At 41.2% G+C, this 18025-nt stretch overlaps 2 protein-coding genes across 2 annotated transcripts in view; both read left to right on the forward strand.

Annotated features, from left to right (window-relative positions):
• Positions 1–499: 499 nt before the first annotated feature.
• Positions 500–18025, forward strand: part of LOC119731329 — a 36948-nt gene continuing 19422 nt past the window's right edge. The window contains exon 1 of the mRNA XM_038204490.1: positions 500–926. Within this exon, the coding sequence (XP_038060418.1) occupies positions 844–926 (83 nt within the window). The 5' untranslated portion in view covers positions 500–843. The remainder of the gene's footprint in view (positions 927–18025) is intronic.
• LOC119731327 (matrix metalloproteinase-19-like) lies at positions 3723–17678 on the forward strand. The gene is made up of 9 exons (XM_038204488.1): positions 3723–3950; positions 5927–6047; positions 9698–9909; positions 10554–10764; positions 11501–11659; positions 12573–12695; positions 13115–13260; positions 14130–14268; positions 15928–17678. The coding sequence occupies exons 1-9, from the start codon at positions 3858–3860 to the stop codon at positions 16266–16268; spliced, it is 1545 nt and encodes a 514-aa protein (XP_038060416.1). The 5' UTR covers positions 3723–3857; the 3' UTR covers positions 16269–17678.

An 18025-nucleotide genomic window follows, 5' to 3' on the forward strand; every position in this document is an offset into this window, starting at 1 on the left:
TTGACTGCCATTTCTCCCCCCCCCCCTTAATGGAGAGTTTTGGGGCCCTGCACTCAAAGGTTTGTAGAAATGAAGGGTCCTATCTCTGAACCTGCCTTTGAACTCGTATTTCTGAGAAATTTGGGATGGAATTGAACTAAAAGTCGCTCTACTTATGGCAAGGCAGTGGAGGGATCATTTTTTTTTCAAAATGGCGATGGGCTTCATGACCGCTTCTTAGGGGTGGTCATCTTTATTTGGGATCACTCAAAAGTCATCGTCATCGGTCAACCCTACAAAAAACGAACGGTTGGTGAAAGAGGTTTTATCAGGCTTTGATTTGACGTAAATCTAGAACACCTGGAAGAAGTAAATTCCCGATTTTTTAAAGTGGGGTTTTAGCAGTGGCGTTTATAGGAATTTATTTAGTGGTATGCACCTGCGCCTATTATAATCCGATTTGGGAATTAAGGTTTTGTTACATTTGAAGAAAGATATGCGACGTGGGGGGGGGGAACTTTTGTGTTCCCGGAATCTCAGGATTTAGAGATTGAGAGATTATTTAAGGCATGTTTTAGGTCCAGTGGACGTGCTCTGTCTTAAATCGTACACGTTAAGTCTGTTCGCCATATCTGAGACGCTTCCACGCCTAACCGCCCATTGCACGTGCGTTCTGCGAAGCTCAGCTGCACACGCCATTGGAGATTTTTGCAGTGTGGGAATTACCAAATGAGCTTCAAAACGACCCAGTAATGGTGGACAGCCACTGCAATCACAAAAAGTGGGCAACTCGGATCACATACCCCCTCAGCGTACGAACAGAAAGAGTCGACCCGTAGGTACGGGAGAGGGTTGGGGGAGAGTATGCCTACACGGTCGGAGCGGGAGTATATTCTTGCACCAGACGAGTCGTGCTACAAGTCACCTGATTTCAAGATGGCGGAAAGGTAAACATTGCCTCACATTTCCAAGATTAATAAGCCTCTGTACTGATGACGTCACTCTTCATGTTCATGTGACGTCACGAATGAACACGTCTGTATTGTTTCTGGTGATAATCAGTGTCTTTATTCAAGATGACGTCATCGCTTTAGATGATGAGCCGTGTTTAGTGTCACTATTTTGGTTGGCTCTTGACATGCCGGGGGGGGGGGTGGGGAGGGCTGACAAAATGTTTTATAGACCGAAGTTATGAATTGATTAGAAAGGAAACTTTTTGTCCTTTTTTTATAACAAAACTGTGAGCTGGTAGTTTTGTTTTAAAGCAAAATGGTGTATAGCTTACAGCTAAATTCACCAAATTTGAGTTTTCCTTTTTGTTTTTCTTAGCTGAAAAAAGATACCCTCTTTCCCGCCGCGCCCCGCCCCCAAACAAAAAGGTTTTCATTCTGGATTAATATAAGGTGAATGTCTTGATTAAGAAATTTCTAAATACTTATTGTTGGTATACTTCTGACTTAATAATTCAATAACTAAATGTAGTTTTTTTTCGTAGTTTGTTCCATGCCTCAATTCGAAGTGAATGTCTTTTTTATTGCCGTGGAAAAGAATTTAAAAAGATTAATTTTTATATATTTTATGGACAGTACATCTTTAAAAAAAAAAATAAAGACATCAAATGCGTAGTCTGTAAACCGAACGTAAATGCGTTGTCTGCGTGGTGCGTGCGTGGCTGAGTCTGAAGCAGTCACAATGTGACGCCATACGGCACCAGATACGGAAGTACATGGCACCGCAGTGCCAAGACTTCATTGTCACGGGAATCTAAAAAAGAAAACCGGTCCGGGTGTCCTATGACCATTGGACTCCTTAGAAATCTGGTCTATTTTACCTTATATGAACTGTAACCGTCACACGTGACCTGTCACCGTCCTGTGTGCTCACTAGGGCATGCGTAATGCAGTCAATGACCCCGAATTTCACAGATTCAAAATTGTACATCACACCGGTTCATTTTCATACAACCAGTCTTGTACGAACAATAACAGCCTTTTAGTCCACCTGAAATTTCACCCCATTGTTGGTTAATGTTGTGTTGTTGGACTTGAACTTGGCATTTGGGCACCAGGAGACACCAAAACGTCGCTGGGGGTATCTCCAGACAACAGAAAACAGTGGGCTTGCATAATTATTGGAATGTCTCCTACTGTCGTTTCGTGGAAGAATTAGCGGATTTCTTTTGGATGTGCAAATTGCTGGGCTGTTTTGCGATGCATCAATATATGAGTAATTTCTGTTGATGTTCCTAAAATGGGGGGGGGGGCCTACGGAGGCCACGCCCCTCCCATACAAGTATCAATAGTTTTAGAACTTGAACTAAAAGAGGATTGAAGAAGAGTGATTTTTAATTGATGCTACATTATTTTCCGCATTTGTGAAATATCAATAATAAAAGAGATAAGAAAAAGGGAAAGAAGAGCGCCCCTAGCGTCAAATGACGTTCAGCCCCACCCCCCTTTCGAAACATAGATTCAGACGAGGCACGGTAAAGTCTTCAAATGTGAACTGAGGTTTTTGAGGTAATGACTCATCGTTAATGACTAACAATATTATCAACAACCCCTTTAAAGTCGCATGGGAACATTGATGAGAACCCGGAAACGTACATGCTGATTAACGAAAACTTGTCCAAAGTGGTTCAAAGTATACCCCGTGGAATTATCCCACCAGAAATGGTTTTGATCGAAAGAAAACAATCAACGAATGTTGTTTTAAAAAATGTGTCAGCGGACACACTTTTTTAAACCTGAGTTAGCAGCAAAACTCGCCCCTAAAATGTAAACTTTTTCTTTTCTATGTTTTCTCAAAACTAAGGATAGCAACTAAAACTTCAATAGGTTATTTGTTTTGCACCTACGTCAATTCAGATTTTGAGCATTTTATTTTTGCTTCAAATGAAAACATGTCGCAAAGAGCAAACGATTCCAGTACCTTTAAATATGCGAAGCCGTGCGGAAACATTGTAATGTGCACATTGACAACACGTGCCTTTTGTTTTGCAGAACATAAACCCAGCTTTCGCTTTCAATTTGCTTTGAAAAGAAAACAAGAAAGTCAGCACTCAGCAGCGACATTTTTGCTGACACCCAATCCAATGCCGCTGAAAAAATAACCTTTTCTTTTTCTGACAACTGTGATAACTTTCATCCAACTGTATATTTACGTAGGCTCACGGTTCTTGCGATTTTGGTTGTGGAAATAATTTATAAAGGTGTGTACGCGACACAAGTAGCGTGTTACATCAATTACAATTCTACACGAAACGAAATAGATTTTACCCTATTACATTTTTAAGTTTCTGAAGCTTTCGTGTATCCTTCCCGCAATAAATAATGTGTCTTGTTCTGCGATTTTTTGGCTGTTTTGTTTTTTTGCATGACAAGGCAAATCTTGGACTTTATGGCATGTTGCCCGTGATGTTGTGGTTTTTGACAACTCGAGGGCATTATGAGTTGTCTGAAAGACCAATATTATTCATACTCGAAAGGAAATCGTGTAAAGAAACGACCTTAAACCAAATTTGGTAATGTTAGGTAACTGGATGTCTAATCATCGTTAGCCCTGAACAATCGTGCTTTCAACCACCCGCGTATAATCGCTTCGAACTGCTCTCTCATTGGTCAAGCAAAATCCCTGCGACCACAAACTTCACGCACGCATCAGCCAATATCGAGAAAGGAAGTCAGCCGCCAGCGCGTTCATCGTCTTACGTCATCACAGTGACAAAGCACGTTCACACAACACATAAAAAGAGCCCGAGACTCTTGGCAGGGTATCAAATGCTGCTGGCGGCGTAAAAAGAACAGTTGTTTTTAGAAACATTTCCACCACCTCAAGTTGAAAAATTGCACCGGGTCAGCGTGAAACGGCCTGTGACGATGACGGGGCTTACGCTACTTTTGACGGCACTGCTGGCCAGTGCTGTAACGGTTATTCACTCCCGGCCCGTGGAGAATGACTTTGATGCTATGGTAAGCACGAAACAAAAATATTGATTATGTTATTTATTTTTTGTATGTTTTTCGTTTAACTGTTTAGGACTAAGATAAGAATAGGATTGTTGGCTGTTGATTGCGTTTGTTTCCATTCATTTTGTTTCCATTTTTGGAAATGAGGCTGTTTAACAGTTCGGACCGCTGTTGCTATTTTTATTCATGGACGTCGGCCACTGCGGAACATGAACAACCAAATGGTTTTCGGACTTTACTTCCATTTTTAAATACTCCAGGGTGACTAAGAAAGAAAAGAGGAAATCTCTTTCCAAGATTAGGATTTAAATAAACAATATAAGGAAGGCAGAGCATGTTTTAGGAACTAAATATATTACATGAAAACAACAATATCATGGACAATTGAACAAACGAATGTCTGTCCTGTCAAGTTATTGAACCAGTTCGCTTGCCGAATTAAAAACCTTGCATTGTTTCGCAAATGTGGAGTGCCGTGGCCTTAGTGGTCTAGAGCATTGAATTCGTGATCTGTGGGTAATTCTGCAGGTTGTGGGTTCGAGTCCAGTCTCGGGTTGTACGTGTGCCCTTGGGCTAGGCACTTTGTCACTCATTGCTTATCCCCACCTAGGAGTAAAATACGTACCTGTGAGGGCAGAGATGGACATAGTGATTGATTCTAGCTGCTTTGCGACGAAGTGGCAACATCGAGCTCTATACTTCCCATTTATGTCTTTAAGAATGTTTCATTTGGCCCAATAATCAGGGGTAATAATAATATAAAGCGCTTTGATCTTGAACTGAAAGCGCTACTCAAACCTGTTATTATACGTGTAAAGGTACATTAAGAAGACACGGTATCGTAATTTCTTCGAACGATGGGAGACATCTGTCACATTATGTTACAGGCAAAATTTTGCCGTCGCAATTAGATTATATTTGTTGCTCGTGGTCTAATGAGTAAACATACCGAAATCCGTGGAATAAGGACAAGGGAATATTGGGTTAGGGCACATTTAAGCTTGAAAAATGTTGTGCACAAGTCTATGGGGATGTCTCCCAAATGTCCAATCCAGGTATTATTATTATTATTATTAATGTAACATTGGATTTCGGTAACTATAGCCCTTTGAACATGAGTAACGGCTTCCGTATATAAGTATATCCATGCACTTTGTGCAGAAAAACAAGCAATGAAGATTTCTGACGCAATTAATACCGTAGGCCTAGCCTATTATAATGTTTTGTAAAAGGGTTGATTATTTTATCAGATGACTTATTTCCGGGTTTTAAGATAGTCTAGAGCTTAGCAGCACCTTGTCAAGTTTCTTTTCATGCACGTTTCCTGTTAAGATCTCTTGAGTCCTATCAGGAAATAAACTGACCGAACAATCGTCACCAGGGAGTATTGTGTACACAATGGAGGGTCGTACAATGGGTAGTCCGCGTATAGCACTAGCATAGCAGTACTTTCTTCGCCTTCCACCGCTGTGACCCGGGCTCGAATCCCGCCCGTGTCATTATATGGATTGGGTTTTCAGTCCCTACCTGATTTTCGTGGGTTTCCCCAGAATATTCTTCTGGGGTTTTCCTCCCACCTCTAAAACTGTAACTTCTTCTCATTGTCTCCTCTCCTGCGGGTTTCTTCAGGCTTGCGAGCTACAGTGCCTAGGGCACCTTTGAGGAATCATTGGTTTCATTACCAGAAATACTTTTAACTAATAGTAATTTAATAAGGACGGCAAGGGAAACGACGTACAATGTCACACGGCAACTCCGCCCTATATACACGATAATTTCTTTAATTCGATGTCAGTCAATTTGAAAAGAATATACGCAAATCAACCAAGGAAGAACTACAAAAGCTCAAAAATGAATGAAATTTTTTTTAAAAGGCCCTACTTAGTTCCAATATTTCCCAGGTTTTATGCTCACACTAGCCAAATTGAAGCACCAAAGTTTTTCCAAAATTTATACGTTTTTTTTCTTGAATTTGACAGACTTATCTGAGCTACTTCGGCTACTTAAAAAGACAGACGAATGACGGGACTGGTATGGATGAGGATGAGGTACGACAAGGGATACTGGACTTCCAATTCATGGGCAACTTGACACAAACCGGTGAGTTTGCGAACAATGGACTGATCCATTATATGCCCCGCCCACTGCGTACACGTGGCCAACACGCGCGCGTGCCTGTCCTAATTTGCATGTTACAGGCGCGCTCGTCACATGCGCGTGCACGCGCGCACGTCGGACACATAGATAAAGAATAAAAAGACTTTTTATTCATCACTGCACTGGGCGGGGCCATTGATCTCCATATACACAGTATATGGAGATCAATGGGCGGGGCTAATTAGCGGAGCGGTCTAAAAATGTGTTGTTAGTGCAGTGACAGGCCTAATAATAAAAGTTGGGACTTTGTTTCAATGTAAGTAGTAGCTTTACTGTAATGAAAAATACTCACAAACTCTCCAAGGTGTTCAATTATACATCAAATTAAAGCTTAATTTACCCTCTTTCTCTTTCTGGTCAATTTACCGAGGTTAACCAATGACTTTTGGGTAATTTTCCCCTTCAAATATGATCACTCCTCAAAGCATTCCAGAGGCCCAACGCCATTTTGAAAGATGATCCCTCCACTGCATTGCAAAATGGTCCGACTTTCAGGTCTCATTTCACCCCAAATAAACAAGTTCAAAGACCGGTGCACAGCCTGAATCATTCATTTCTACCAACCTTCAAATGTCCGGGCCAAACAACTCTCCATTTAGAGGAAAATGCTCCGGTCGTTAGCCGTCAACAAACCCTGATGAGTTTATCTTTTGGTTGTACTTTTTGCTTATCGGCTCACCTTGGGGATTACTTCCTGGCTTTGCTTCGTGTTCAGTGTGCGCTGTGCTCATAGTGCTAAACTGAAAAAACTTAGGGAACCTCGGGCTCTGATCAAAATCTCTGCATCCAACAAAACACATTATTTCTTGTTCATGGAACAGACATCTCTAATTTATTCTATATTTCCTCGGATTTACTTCTTTTTGTTTGTTTTTACAATACTTCACTAACTACAAGACAGAGGGTGATTGTACTGAGCTAAACGGAAAATGGACAGGAAATAGGAACGACAGAGTTAAACAAACAATTTAATGCAATTCGGTTTTTGGTGGTCATTATTTGCAGTTTGTATTGATTTCTTTTTGACTTTAAAGTTGCCGTCCCTGTTACATTCGAATTTTCAAACCGAAAATAAGCGAGTTGTGAATTATTTAGCCCGACAAACATTCAGGCGCAGTTTGTACATTTTGTACACAATACGAGCTTTTGTGAAGCGCAATGGCAACCCGGTGTAGCGTGAATATCCGACTCCATGAAATGTGGACTCATTGGTAGTACTGCGCACGCGTGAGTACGATACCATGCTATTTTTAGGATCGTTTCGGGAGAGTGACCTGTCACGTGCGAGGGATCAACCAATAGTAGGGAAATAGGGGTCCGATTTTCATAGGAGTCGGATTTTCATGTGACACCGGAACACACCCCTTTTTCAGAGGGTGGCAGACACGCCCACAGTTGAGTTAAGAGCCTTCGTTTTTGATAAGAATTAAACTGACAAACTGAAAATTAAATTTCTTAGAAGAAAAACAAAACCGAATCCTGATGAAGAGCAGGGGTTCAAATTTCGCTCTTTTGTTGTTTGAACAAATGGAAGGAAAATACAAAGTCGGAATATTTAATTTCAGACCCAACATGTCAAACCCAAGACCCTTGTGTTGAACTGTGTCTTCAACCAACGTATCATTAAAATACTCTCTGAAGGTTATTCGTTTGTATCCGTTGAAAGTGTTCATCGGTGCACTCTATCTACACGGAAGTTGATTTCAGTGTTGTGTAATACCTGAAGAGGAAGTGGGCCGGTATTGCAGCTGACATCCGTTCGGTGTACTTGAATTTACTGGTTGAATCTTGAATTTACTGGTGTTGATGTAATGGGTGTGTTCGAGGACATATTTTTTTTAAAGGTCAATGTAAACACCAAATCGTCTTCTTGTTCCGTAATTATAATTATTACAATTAGGAAATGGGAGACCGCAAATTGTCTAGGTGTTGTGTAATTTTAACCATGGAGATTCTACCTCCATGCTTTACCGATTTTTCTAACTGTCATCATTTCGTTACACAATCCTAAACGAAATAGGCTGATATGTGGAGTGTCATGGCCTAGCGGTTAAGAACATCGGACTCATGCTCTGGTGTTTCAGAGGCAACAGTGGCGTGGGTTCGAGCCCGGGCCCGGACACTTGTGCCCTTGAGCAAGGCACTTAACCATTATTGCTTCGTCCTTCGGATGGGACGTAAAGCCGTAGGTCCCGTGTGTTGTGTAATGCACGTTAAAGACATGCAGTAACACTTATCGCTAAGAGAAGGGGTTTGCCCCGGTGTTTCTGGCAGTGGCTGCAATATGCGCCGCAGCACCTTAAAGGTGCTACATAATGGGTCTCATATTTTTCTCATATTGAGGGCCTCCATGGAAAGCAGTACCCTGCACTGATCGGATGATGACGTAAAGATGACGTAAATAAAAAATAAAATAAAATAAAATAAAAATGATATTTTACCCAAACGTTGGTCACATCAGACCCCCTAAAACGACGTGGTCCTATTTGCGTTGGACAACGCGCGCGCGTTGCAAGCGTTACCTGCAATATACCAACTGCCGATACTTTGGGTAAATTCTTCCCAATAGTTGGTCATTTTGTTACCTGCATGTACGAACAAGTTAGGTAATTCATGCTAATGTTACCGAATAGTGTTTTACCCGACTTTTCTTTTAAGTGTAAAACACGTTTTATAAACCCCAAAAGCTGCATTTAGGACGAAAGTGTCCCTTTAAAACAGTGACCCTTTTCTACGTTTCGTGCTGCACATCCTGCGTACATGACATTGACCCTGTGTCATTATATAAACTATCCAAATCCTATCCAAAGGATTTAAAGAGGCATGTTTCACTCGCACAATTTATACAGCAAAACTATTTTATTTATTTCATGATTTTTATTTAGGGTACTAGACTATCTTTGAAAACCCTATTGTGAATGCCTATACTATTGTCAAACTTCACCCCTCAAAATAATTTCTGTCTTTGAATTGCTACTGCTATACAATAGGCAATTTTGAATGAGAAATCGAAAGAAAAGAGTCCTTGGGCAAGATACTTCACTACAATTGCCTCTCTTCAAAATGGGTACCTGTGAGGGTAGAACAAACCAGATTGCGCTGATCTCGAGCTGCTGCAGAAAAACGGTCTCTCTGACTCAAGCCTGCATTAATACATGGTTCTAGTGTTCTTAGGCAAGACACTTTACCACAATTGGATCTTCTCCACTCAGGAGTATAAATGGGTACCTGTGGGGGAAGAGCCCTGGTTGCGCTAAGACAACGCACCTTATAGTTGAACATCTGTTGGGAGTAAAAAAGTATGAGTCTGTCACAAGCCAATGTGGCTTATCAGGCTGGCGTTTATCTCCGTATTTCGGTAGCATAAACGACTGAGAGTATTTCTACTCCCCCCAGATTGGATGCCAGTCTATCGCAGATACTCCCCAGCTAATGCCGGTATACCCATTTATACTCCTGGGTGGAGAGAGGCAAGTGGAGATGAAGTGGCTTTCCCAAGGACATTATGGCCAGCAGCTGGATTCGAAATTAATTTCCCCTATTCCCATTATCATGGCGTGTGTCACACTGACTATCGTATTTTTTCCACCCAGGTGTACTTGATGCACCCACCATGGAAAAGATGAACATGCCTCGCTGCGGCATGCCGGACAACATCGGTCACGCCATGGACGCAAGACGGAAGAAGCGGTTCTCCCTTGGGTCAAAATGGCGCAACACCGACCTGACCTTTCGCATCGACAACACGACCCCTGACATCCCCAACCGAGCCGACGTTGATGCAACCATGGTTGCAGCTCTGAAGGTATATACAACACTCTCAAAAATCCCTGGCCAAATTTGACCGCGATCCGTGTTCTGTTTGACCAGTTTTCAGGGTCAAAATTTGACACCATTCCGGGTCAAAATGACACTCTTAGCCAGGTTTTCCAGGTCTAAATGGCCCAGAAAATGAGTCAGAGAACTTGACATTTCGACCTAAAAGAAGGTCGACTTTGACCCATAAAAGTGTCGGGCCAAATAGAACCGGGATCCCGCGTCACCATGCGACTTATTTTGGACGAGAGGGGTTTTAGGGTCATTGTGTTTAAATGGATATATTGTTTGAACGGATTGAGCAATTTCAGTAATTGTTTCATCTAAAAGTAGCTTATGAAATTGGCTTTCCAGTCATTATTATGTTTGGTGCTACATATTATTGTTTAAATATGGAATATAACTTTAGGGGTTTGGGTTTCGCTTTTTTTTTGACTCGCCCTGTATTTGCTGGTCCTTTTTTTAACCTGACTGACTGCTGACTGACTGACTGACTGTCGCTTAATGTGGTCCATTGTGTAGACCAGATGCATGAAAAGACTTCCACGAATAGCAATTCTGAATCAATTGAATACAAATTACTTTTACTAGGCTTGCCTTATAATGTTTTTTTTCTGTCTTGTGCTATTTTAGGTCTGGTCGGACGTCACCCCGTTGACTTTCACCCGAGTTACTGGCAACACTCCGGCCGACATCGTCATCTCCTTCTCCCCAACCGACCGGGACCACGGCGACGGCAACCCGTTCGACGGCCCGAGTGGTGTCCTGGCTCACGCTTTCTTCCCGGAGAACGGGGACGCTCATTTCGACGAAGGAGAACGGTGGACCATCAACTCTTTCTCAGGTATGACCAACTGGAATCTTATCTCTACCCCGATCCTGAGTTAGGTACAGTGAAGCAGATACCTCTTTTTTGAGTTGTGTGGTTCCAAGAAGAGCCGGTTGTTTAAACTCGACTTTTCGAACAGTGTGCTCTGTTCATCATCAGGAGAGTGACAACGAACAACTCGGGTTCCTCTCGGAACCACACAACTCACTACAAGCGAGATAATATTCACATGGTGTCAGCGCAATCTTCCGTACTTTTGGTGCGTTCGTTTAGCTCACCCGGGTCGACACGGGTAAAGGCAGACGGGTCAGCCACGACAGCCGGGCTAATGGAACGCTCAACCGCGGGCTATCACGATCCTCACGTGATGCCTTTAGCCGTGGCCGTAGCCACTGACAAAACGCCCGTTTCGGATTGGGTCTTAGTTTGAGATTTACTGCTTTTTAGTCAAGTGCGAAACTTTTACCTCCACTTGAGATTTCCGCTGTCCGGCTGCCATATTTGTCCGTTTCTAGGGAACGAACAACATATGCGTGACGTACTTCCACCAGTGACTCTGCTCCATGAGCAGGGTCTGTGGTGGCTGACCCGGGTGAGCCCCAAGAATGACGTCAGAGCTAATCGAACGGCACGGGGCTGACCCGTGTCGACCCGGGTGAGCTAAACAAACGCAACCCAAGTTCATACCATGCAAACCTGTACAAGTCTCATACATCTCTTTATTCACGGAATTAATTGTGTTTTCTTGTAGGAATCAACCTGTTCCAGGTGGCAGCGCACGAGTTCGGTCACAGCCTGGGATTGGGTCATTCCAATGTACAGGGGGCGCTGATGGAGGCGTTCTACGCCGGCTACGTCCCAAACTTCCAACTGCACTCTGATGATATTTTAGGCATCCAGGCACACTACGGTAAAGACAGTTTTTATCAATGTCCATCGATTGGGGGCGCTGATTTGACGCCATTTTGTATTTCTAAACAGTACATTTTTTCAACACATTAAGTTTATATTATTTTTTTTATCTTTAATATTTAGACAAGTTGTTTTCATTCATAAATTACCTTTTTTATTTCTGTGGTTTTAGTCTAATGTAAAGGTAAATAAACTGCTTTGGCAACTCCGCTATACGTCATCGCGCTCTTTATGCATAATGTAATATGCAAATAAGGCATCCGCTAAGGCGGCATTTTCACACTTTGCGCTCGATTAGGCGGGTCACAAAGCTTGTTTTAGTCGGACTCGGCAACCTTTTTGAAATCAAATTAATGCAAGACTATGTTTAATCCTAAATAATCTGAGTTAATTCTCGTAATAAGTTATATTTTTCGTCGCTTTTCAACTTCCTCCGTGAGAGGTGCCCGTGATTTTGCCACGTCACAGTGGGCGGAGCCTAATGACTAGGTCTGTTATAATAAGGGAATAAATGTGTGCTCGAGAGTTTTTATCACTCTGTTTAATACCGCTTAGAGTCTGGGTGCTGATAATTACCCGAGCCGGAGGCGAGGGTAATTATCAGCACCCAGACTCTAAGCGGTATTAAACAGAGTGATAAATACCGACCGAGCACATATTTATTCCCATTCATAAATACCTTATCCGTGAACGTTCAACCAATGAAACGGTAAGAGGCACTGGATTTTTAGGAGTCCACATTTTATTGTGACACTGGAAAAGTGTTTAAGACCAGCTAGCCGTGTCTTTATCATCCGTTTAAGACCGGCCACGTGACGGGCTCTCGACCAATAGGAATAGCTAAACTGTCTGAGGTATTTATGAATATGAATTAATCTAACATCTGGGTCTGTCTTTGTTGTTTTTTACAGGTATTGGCTCCGGAGGACCCGATGTGACCATGGCCCCCAACCCGCCCGCGCCCGATATACCTTGCACCGGCAGAGTAGATGCCGTCACCACCACCAGAGATCAAAGCACCTACATTTTTGAAGGTAGGTGCAGAATCTTAACTCGTTAGTTGAGGTTTTTCATTCGGGCTTGTAGAAAAGTGAGTGCTTACGATCTTGTGTTTGTCGGCCATCTTTTTAAACATACAGGATGATTTAAAAAAAAACCCGGAACCCAAACCCCCAAAAATATATATTTCATATTTAAGAAAATATGTAGCACCAAATATAATGACTGGATAGGCAATTTCATAAACTACTTCTGGATGAAAAAAAACCTTAAATTGCTCAATCTGTTGAAAAGAATATCACCATTTGAACGCAATGACCCTAAAACCTGTTGTCCAAAAAACACACCAAACAATTAATTGCTTTGATTTGATCGAGCAATTAAAGTAATAGTGAGGTTCAAACTTTTCATCTTGAAGACAAGAATCATATATATGTCTTTCGCTGTCACGCAGGGAGTAACGTCTGGAAATTTGAAATGGGCGCGTCCCGAATTTCCGCTGGTTTTCCCAAGTCTATCTCCTCGACTTTCGTCGGTGTTCCAGACAACATCGATGCTGCGTTTTACTACCCAATGTATAGGAGCACGTTCATCTTCAAGGTATGAAATAAAAACAAGACTCGTGGGGAAAAAATCTGTGTTTCCAATAATAACACCACTCAAAATCCAAAGAAGAATGTTCAAAACCTAGCCTGGTGAAGTTTTATGCTCAGTTGATATTACTCTTATCGAAAAAACGGTGAAAAACCATCGGCACGACCTTTTAATCACGAAACACGATTATTTTCGTCATTAGCACTTTTTATTTCCCAAAATCAGTCAATTGACTGATCGTTGGACATCACTTAATATTTCTTGATTTCTTCGAAATGTTGGCAAACCTGACGGAATCATTTCTGGGGTATTTAGTGTCAGTATGATCTTTCATCCAAACAAGTTTTTTTCATAAAATACTTCGCTAGGTCATTATAGGGATAAAAACAAATGATCATGCTTTTATGTTTAATTCAAGTTGGTTATACCTGCTTTTCAAAATTTCGATTTTCTTTTCCGAACAAAATTTAAAGGAATATAATGTCCTTACCTGTAACCAATAAATGTGGCTGTTTGTTTTTTTGCAGGCATTTACACAGTTTTAAAAAGTGGTTTTGAATGGCGCGCTCCAGTTCAGAAATTGCGCACACTTTTCAAAATGAATTAGGACGTCCCCCTCTTAATTCAACAGTTGACTTAAAATTACTTGATTACTTGTCGTGGGCCGATTTTTTTTGTAGTGCGATGTCTCATTGGAAAGCTCATAACTAATGTAATGCTAGAAAATTATCAATTCAATTTGAAAATCTATTTTTCAAAGTGCCACACCCAAAAAGCACGTATACACCAACTTTAAAGGATGATTCAGGAAGGAAGAGTTAACTTCGAAGAAAATGGTTTTCTCAAGAGGTGATTTTGTTTTGATCCAATTTCAGGGAAGTCAATATTGGCGATTTGACAACGAGGTCATGGATGCCAACTTTCCACGTTCTATTACCGGTGACTGGGGCTTGCCGGGCGACCTGGACGCTGCATTTGTTTGGAGTGGGAACAACCAAGTCTACTTCATCAAAGGTAAACAGAAAAAAAGTCGCTTTGCTGTTTGATATCCGCTCCCAAAGCCTAGCCTGAGTATCACCCCTCGTCAGCGTTTTTACGAAGGGACGACTGTTCAACACGGGGTGTTGAACAGTGGTCTCGAGAAAAAAAACCCCGGGTTTTAAGTTGGCCACGTTTTGAAATAAAGATTTAGCCTATTTGTGGAGCACATGCCGACTAACTTTTGATACAGATGGTAAGCTGAGGTCTTAAACTTCAAAGATGTACCAATAGAACATTTGATTGCGGAGTAATTAATCTCCATAGCGATTTGTCTGTTCGTGAAAACTCTAAATCCCACACACCTGTTGTTTTGGCAACTTGCCGATACCCATTGCCCATACCCTTAGTGCGAATTCGTCTCTTTTTGTGAAAACCTCAAATCCCAGAAACTCTCACAGGTATTTAAGCTGCACAGAAAAATGATGATAAACATGTCATCTTTCATTTCCTTTTCATTTTTGGTTGACCCTTGACTTTCTGAGAAATTCTCACCCAAAGAAGACGACCCCTATTTTTCACAATGCGGAAAATTAGCCATCTCGAAAAACGATTCCTCCACAACATGGCAAAATATCGCCACTTTCGAGCCCAATTGCATTCGAAATGCTCAGAATTGGAAGCCCAAGTCCCAGCTAGAGGTTCATTGCCATATCTCTTCAATTCGCCAATTTAGTGGCTCTCAGAACTCTCTAATATTAAATATTTTGAGGGATAACTTTTATTCATGAGCTCGGCGGATGGGTTTTTGGCCTATTTATAGGTGTGAACCCGGATGTCAACATCTCATTCATAAGTGACCAGTTTTTACTGGTCGCTATGTGTTTACCATTCAGCACTCCAGACTCGAGAACCATTGCGTTTCAAGGAAATGAGTCTGGGAGCTAGACAAGCCAATTAAAAAACAAAATCCCGGATGCGATTTTTTTTTTTTACACAACTATCTGGGGTACTTTGTGCGCTTTCTTCTGGGCTTGGTTTTTATAACCAGGCTTGAGTGGAGGCTACTATTTTTCAACTTGGTACGGATTTCGGACTTTATTTCCCTTTTTTTCAAAAATCCTCCAGAGCTTCAGATCAGGAAAAGAAAAAGGAATTTGCTGCTATACAAGTAGTATTCGACTGAAAAATAACGTTTTTAAGATACAATCCTATAACCTTGATTCAAGTCGCCTGAAAAATGGGTACCCCAGATAGTTGTGTAAAAAAAAAAATCGCATCCCGGATGCCCAACGGGTTATGTAGACGTTTTAGATTCTGGTTGTGTCTGTAAAATTCACTTAATGAATATCACACCAACCTTCATCCTTGCAGCCTCATACTGTATGTATGAGGATAACTGCCAGAAACACCGGGGCGAACCCCTTCTCTCAGCGATAAGTGTTTGCTGGGTTCTTTTACGTGCATTATACAACACACGGGACCTACAGCTTTAACTTTTGCTCAAGGGTAGTGTCCGGGCCCAGGCTTGAACCCCGGCGCCACTGTTGCCTCTGAAACACCAGAGCATGAGTCCAGTGTTCTTAACCGCTAGGCCATCTCACCATAATAAAAGATAAATAAAGCCATATAAAGATATGAAAAATGCTATTCTCCGAGAAATAATAGCATTTTTTTCCCCGTGCTTTCCAACAGGCAATGAGTACTATCGCTACAACGGTAGGGCGGTCGACGCAAACTACCCGCGTGACCTGAGCGTGTGGAATGTCCCTGGTAACCAAGTCACTGCTGCCGTGCAGTGGACCAACAGGGTGACGTACTTCTTCACCCCGAGCGGCGGCTACTACCGTTACAACGACCGGAACTTCAGGGTGGAAGGAGGACGCGGGTACCCGGCGCCCGTTGCCTCAGATTGGCAGGGATGTGCGAACACCATCGAAGCGGCCACGCCCACAGCAGACAGTGGTGTTAGTGGTCTTGCACCCAGCCTCCTCGCAATGATGTTGCCTGTTGTGTTGGGAACCACTTACTGTTAGATTGTGCATTGTACTTCTATTTTTACAGGCATATAGGATCATTTTGCGTTTATCTAAAATTAAAGTGGGTATATTTCGTGCTTTTTCAACATTTTCTTCTCCTAACGAAATTTAAAGGAATTTAATGTCCAGTAACGAATACATTTGCTTGTTTGTTTTTGCAGGCCTTTATACATGTTTAACAAAAGTGGTTTGAAATGGCGCGCTCCAGTTCAGAAATTGCACACACTACTCGGAACCATTTACTATTTAGGAGTGTCCTATATCTATTTTCAAGGTGCCACACCCCAAAAGCACGTACACACCAACTTTAAGCTACCGATTTATTATCCAAAAGCTTGGATCAAAGATAGTACTAGTACTACACTTCATGTGAAATTATTCCATCTGGCTTGCTGTCACTCAGAAGAAATCAAGAAAAATGTAGGGGATTTCCTATGATCACTCAATAATTGACTGATAGCCTAGTTGAAAATAAAGAGTACTACACTGTTATACGAACAAAATTGTATTTCGTGATCAAAAGGTTGTGCATGGTTTTTCACTGTTTGCTTGAAAAGTGTAACATCCACTGAGCTGAAACTTCAACAGGTTATCTTTCGAACATTCTTCTTTGGATTTCGAGTGGTGTTTTTATTGGAAAAAGAACAAAAGGCATGACAGAACAAATAATCCTACATGCCCTTAATAAATATAATTCTTTTCCAAGCACGAACCGACATGTAGAAAACACTTCTGTGACAGCATGTGCTGCAGTGCTTAACGAATAAGATGACACTTTAAAGAAAGCAAACATTTTCCCCAAATTTTCTATAATTCTGCAGATTTGCCCTCAAACACAGCCTTGATTCGAGAAGCAAAAAGACCGCCTCACAAGCACTTTCATGAAGTTGGCTTAAATGAAATTCTATAAATATGAATTGATTGGCTATTTGAAACCATTGTTTGTAGTTTTGTTTTACAAAGATAACGTTTAATTAAGAAATCATGATATTTTTTTATTTTTACGTCGCACATAGTCTTTCTTATTTAAAGATATTACATTCTTCCACCACAGTACATGAAAATTAAGTTATTTAATTTATAAAGTGCACGATTGAATAGGCATGAGAATTTAGTAAAATTATATCAAATGTCTTCCCTTAGGCCTAATTATCCAAAAAATGGTGAATTTGAGTCGACAAGTGACTAACAATTTCCTTCAGTACTAGCGACCCCATTAGAATACATGTACATGTACATTAGAGTACATGTACATGTATAATAAAATATACACTGTATACACAATGTACATGTACATGTACAGTATATCTAAAATTAAATAAATTTCATACTTTTTTTTATTCATGAGGCCGTATTGACCAAAGTACTGAGATTTTTTTAATAAAAAATGTATGTAAACTAAAACAATCCGAAGAAGTCTGTGCCTGTTTTACTTAATATCGATTAACCATGTTAAACATAGGCATAGAGGGTCCATGCGATGAATTTTTCTTAGGAACACATTTTGTGCAACTTTCCACTCTTATTAACTGTGTGAAAACTATTTGACATTTCTTTTTGGTTAATTTGATTGACTATCTCCCAGACCCGGATCCGGATCACTTCCAAAATCTAATCGATTTGTACTTATATCGAGGAGCACTCCTAAACACATTTTCATGAAAATCCGTCCTAGGCTTTTTGAGTTATCTTGTTAGCAGACAATTAAAGGGAATATACAACATTTGCAAACATCGAAAAATAAAACTACCAAG

The sequence above is a fragment of the Patiria miniata genome, unplaced genomic scaffold (genome assembly GCF_015706575.1).
Source record: "Patiria miniata isolate m_02_andy unplaced genomic scaffold, ASM1570657v1 HiC_scaffold_23, whole genome shotgun sequence".
NCBI lineage: Eukaryota > Metazoa > Echinodermata > Asteroidea > Valvatida > Asterinidae > Patiria > Patiria miniata.

Excerpts from the sequence above, each read along its gene's own strand:
- LOC119731327 (XM_038204488.1), top strand. The coding sequence starts at position 3,858 with ATGACGGGGCTTACGCTACTTTTGACGGCACTGCTGGCCAGTGCTGTA. Across the intron at positions 9,910-10,553 it reads CCATGGTTGCAGCTCTGAAG|GTCTGGTCGGACGTCACCCC; the intron begins GTATATACAACA and ends GTGCTATTTTAG. Across the intron at positions 11,660-12,572 it reads AGGCATCCAGGCACACTACG|GTATTGGCTCCGGAGGACCC; the intron begins GTAAAGACAGTT and ends TGTTTTTTACAG.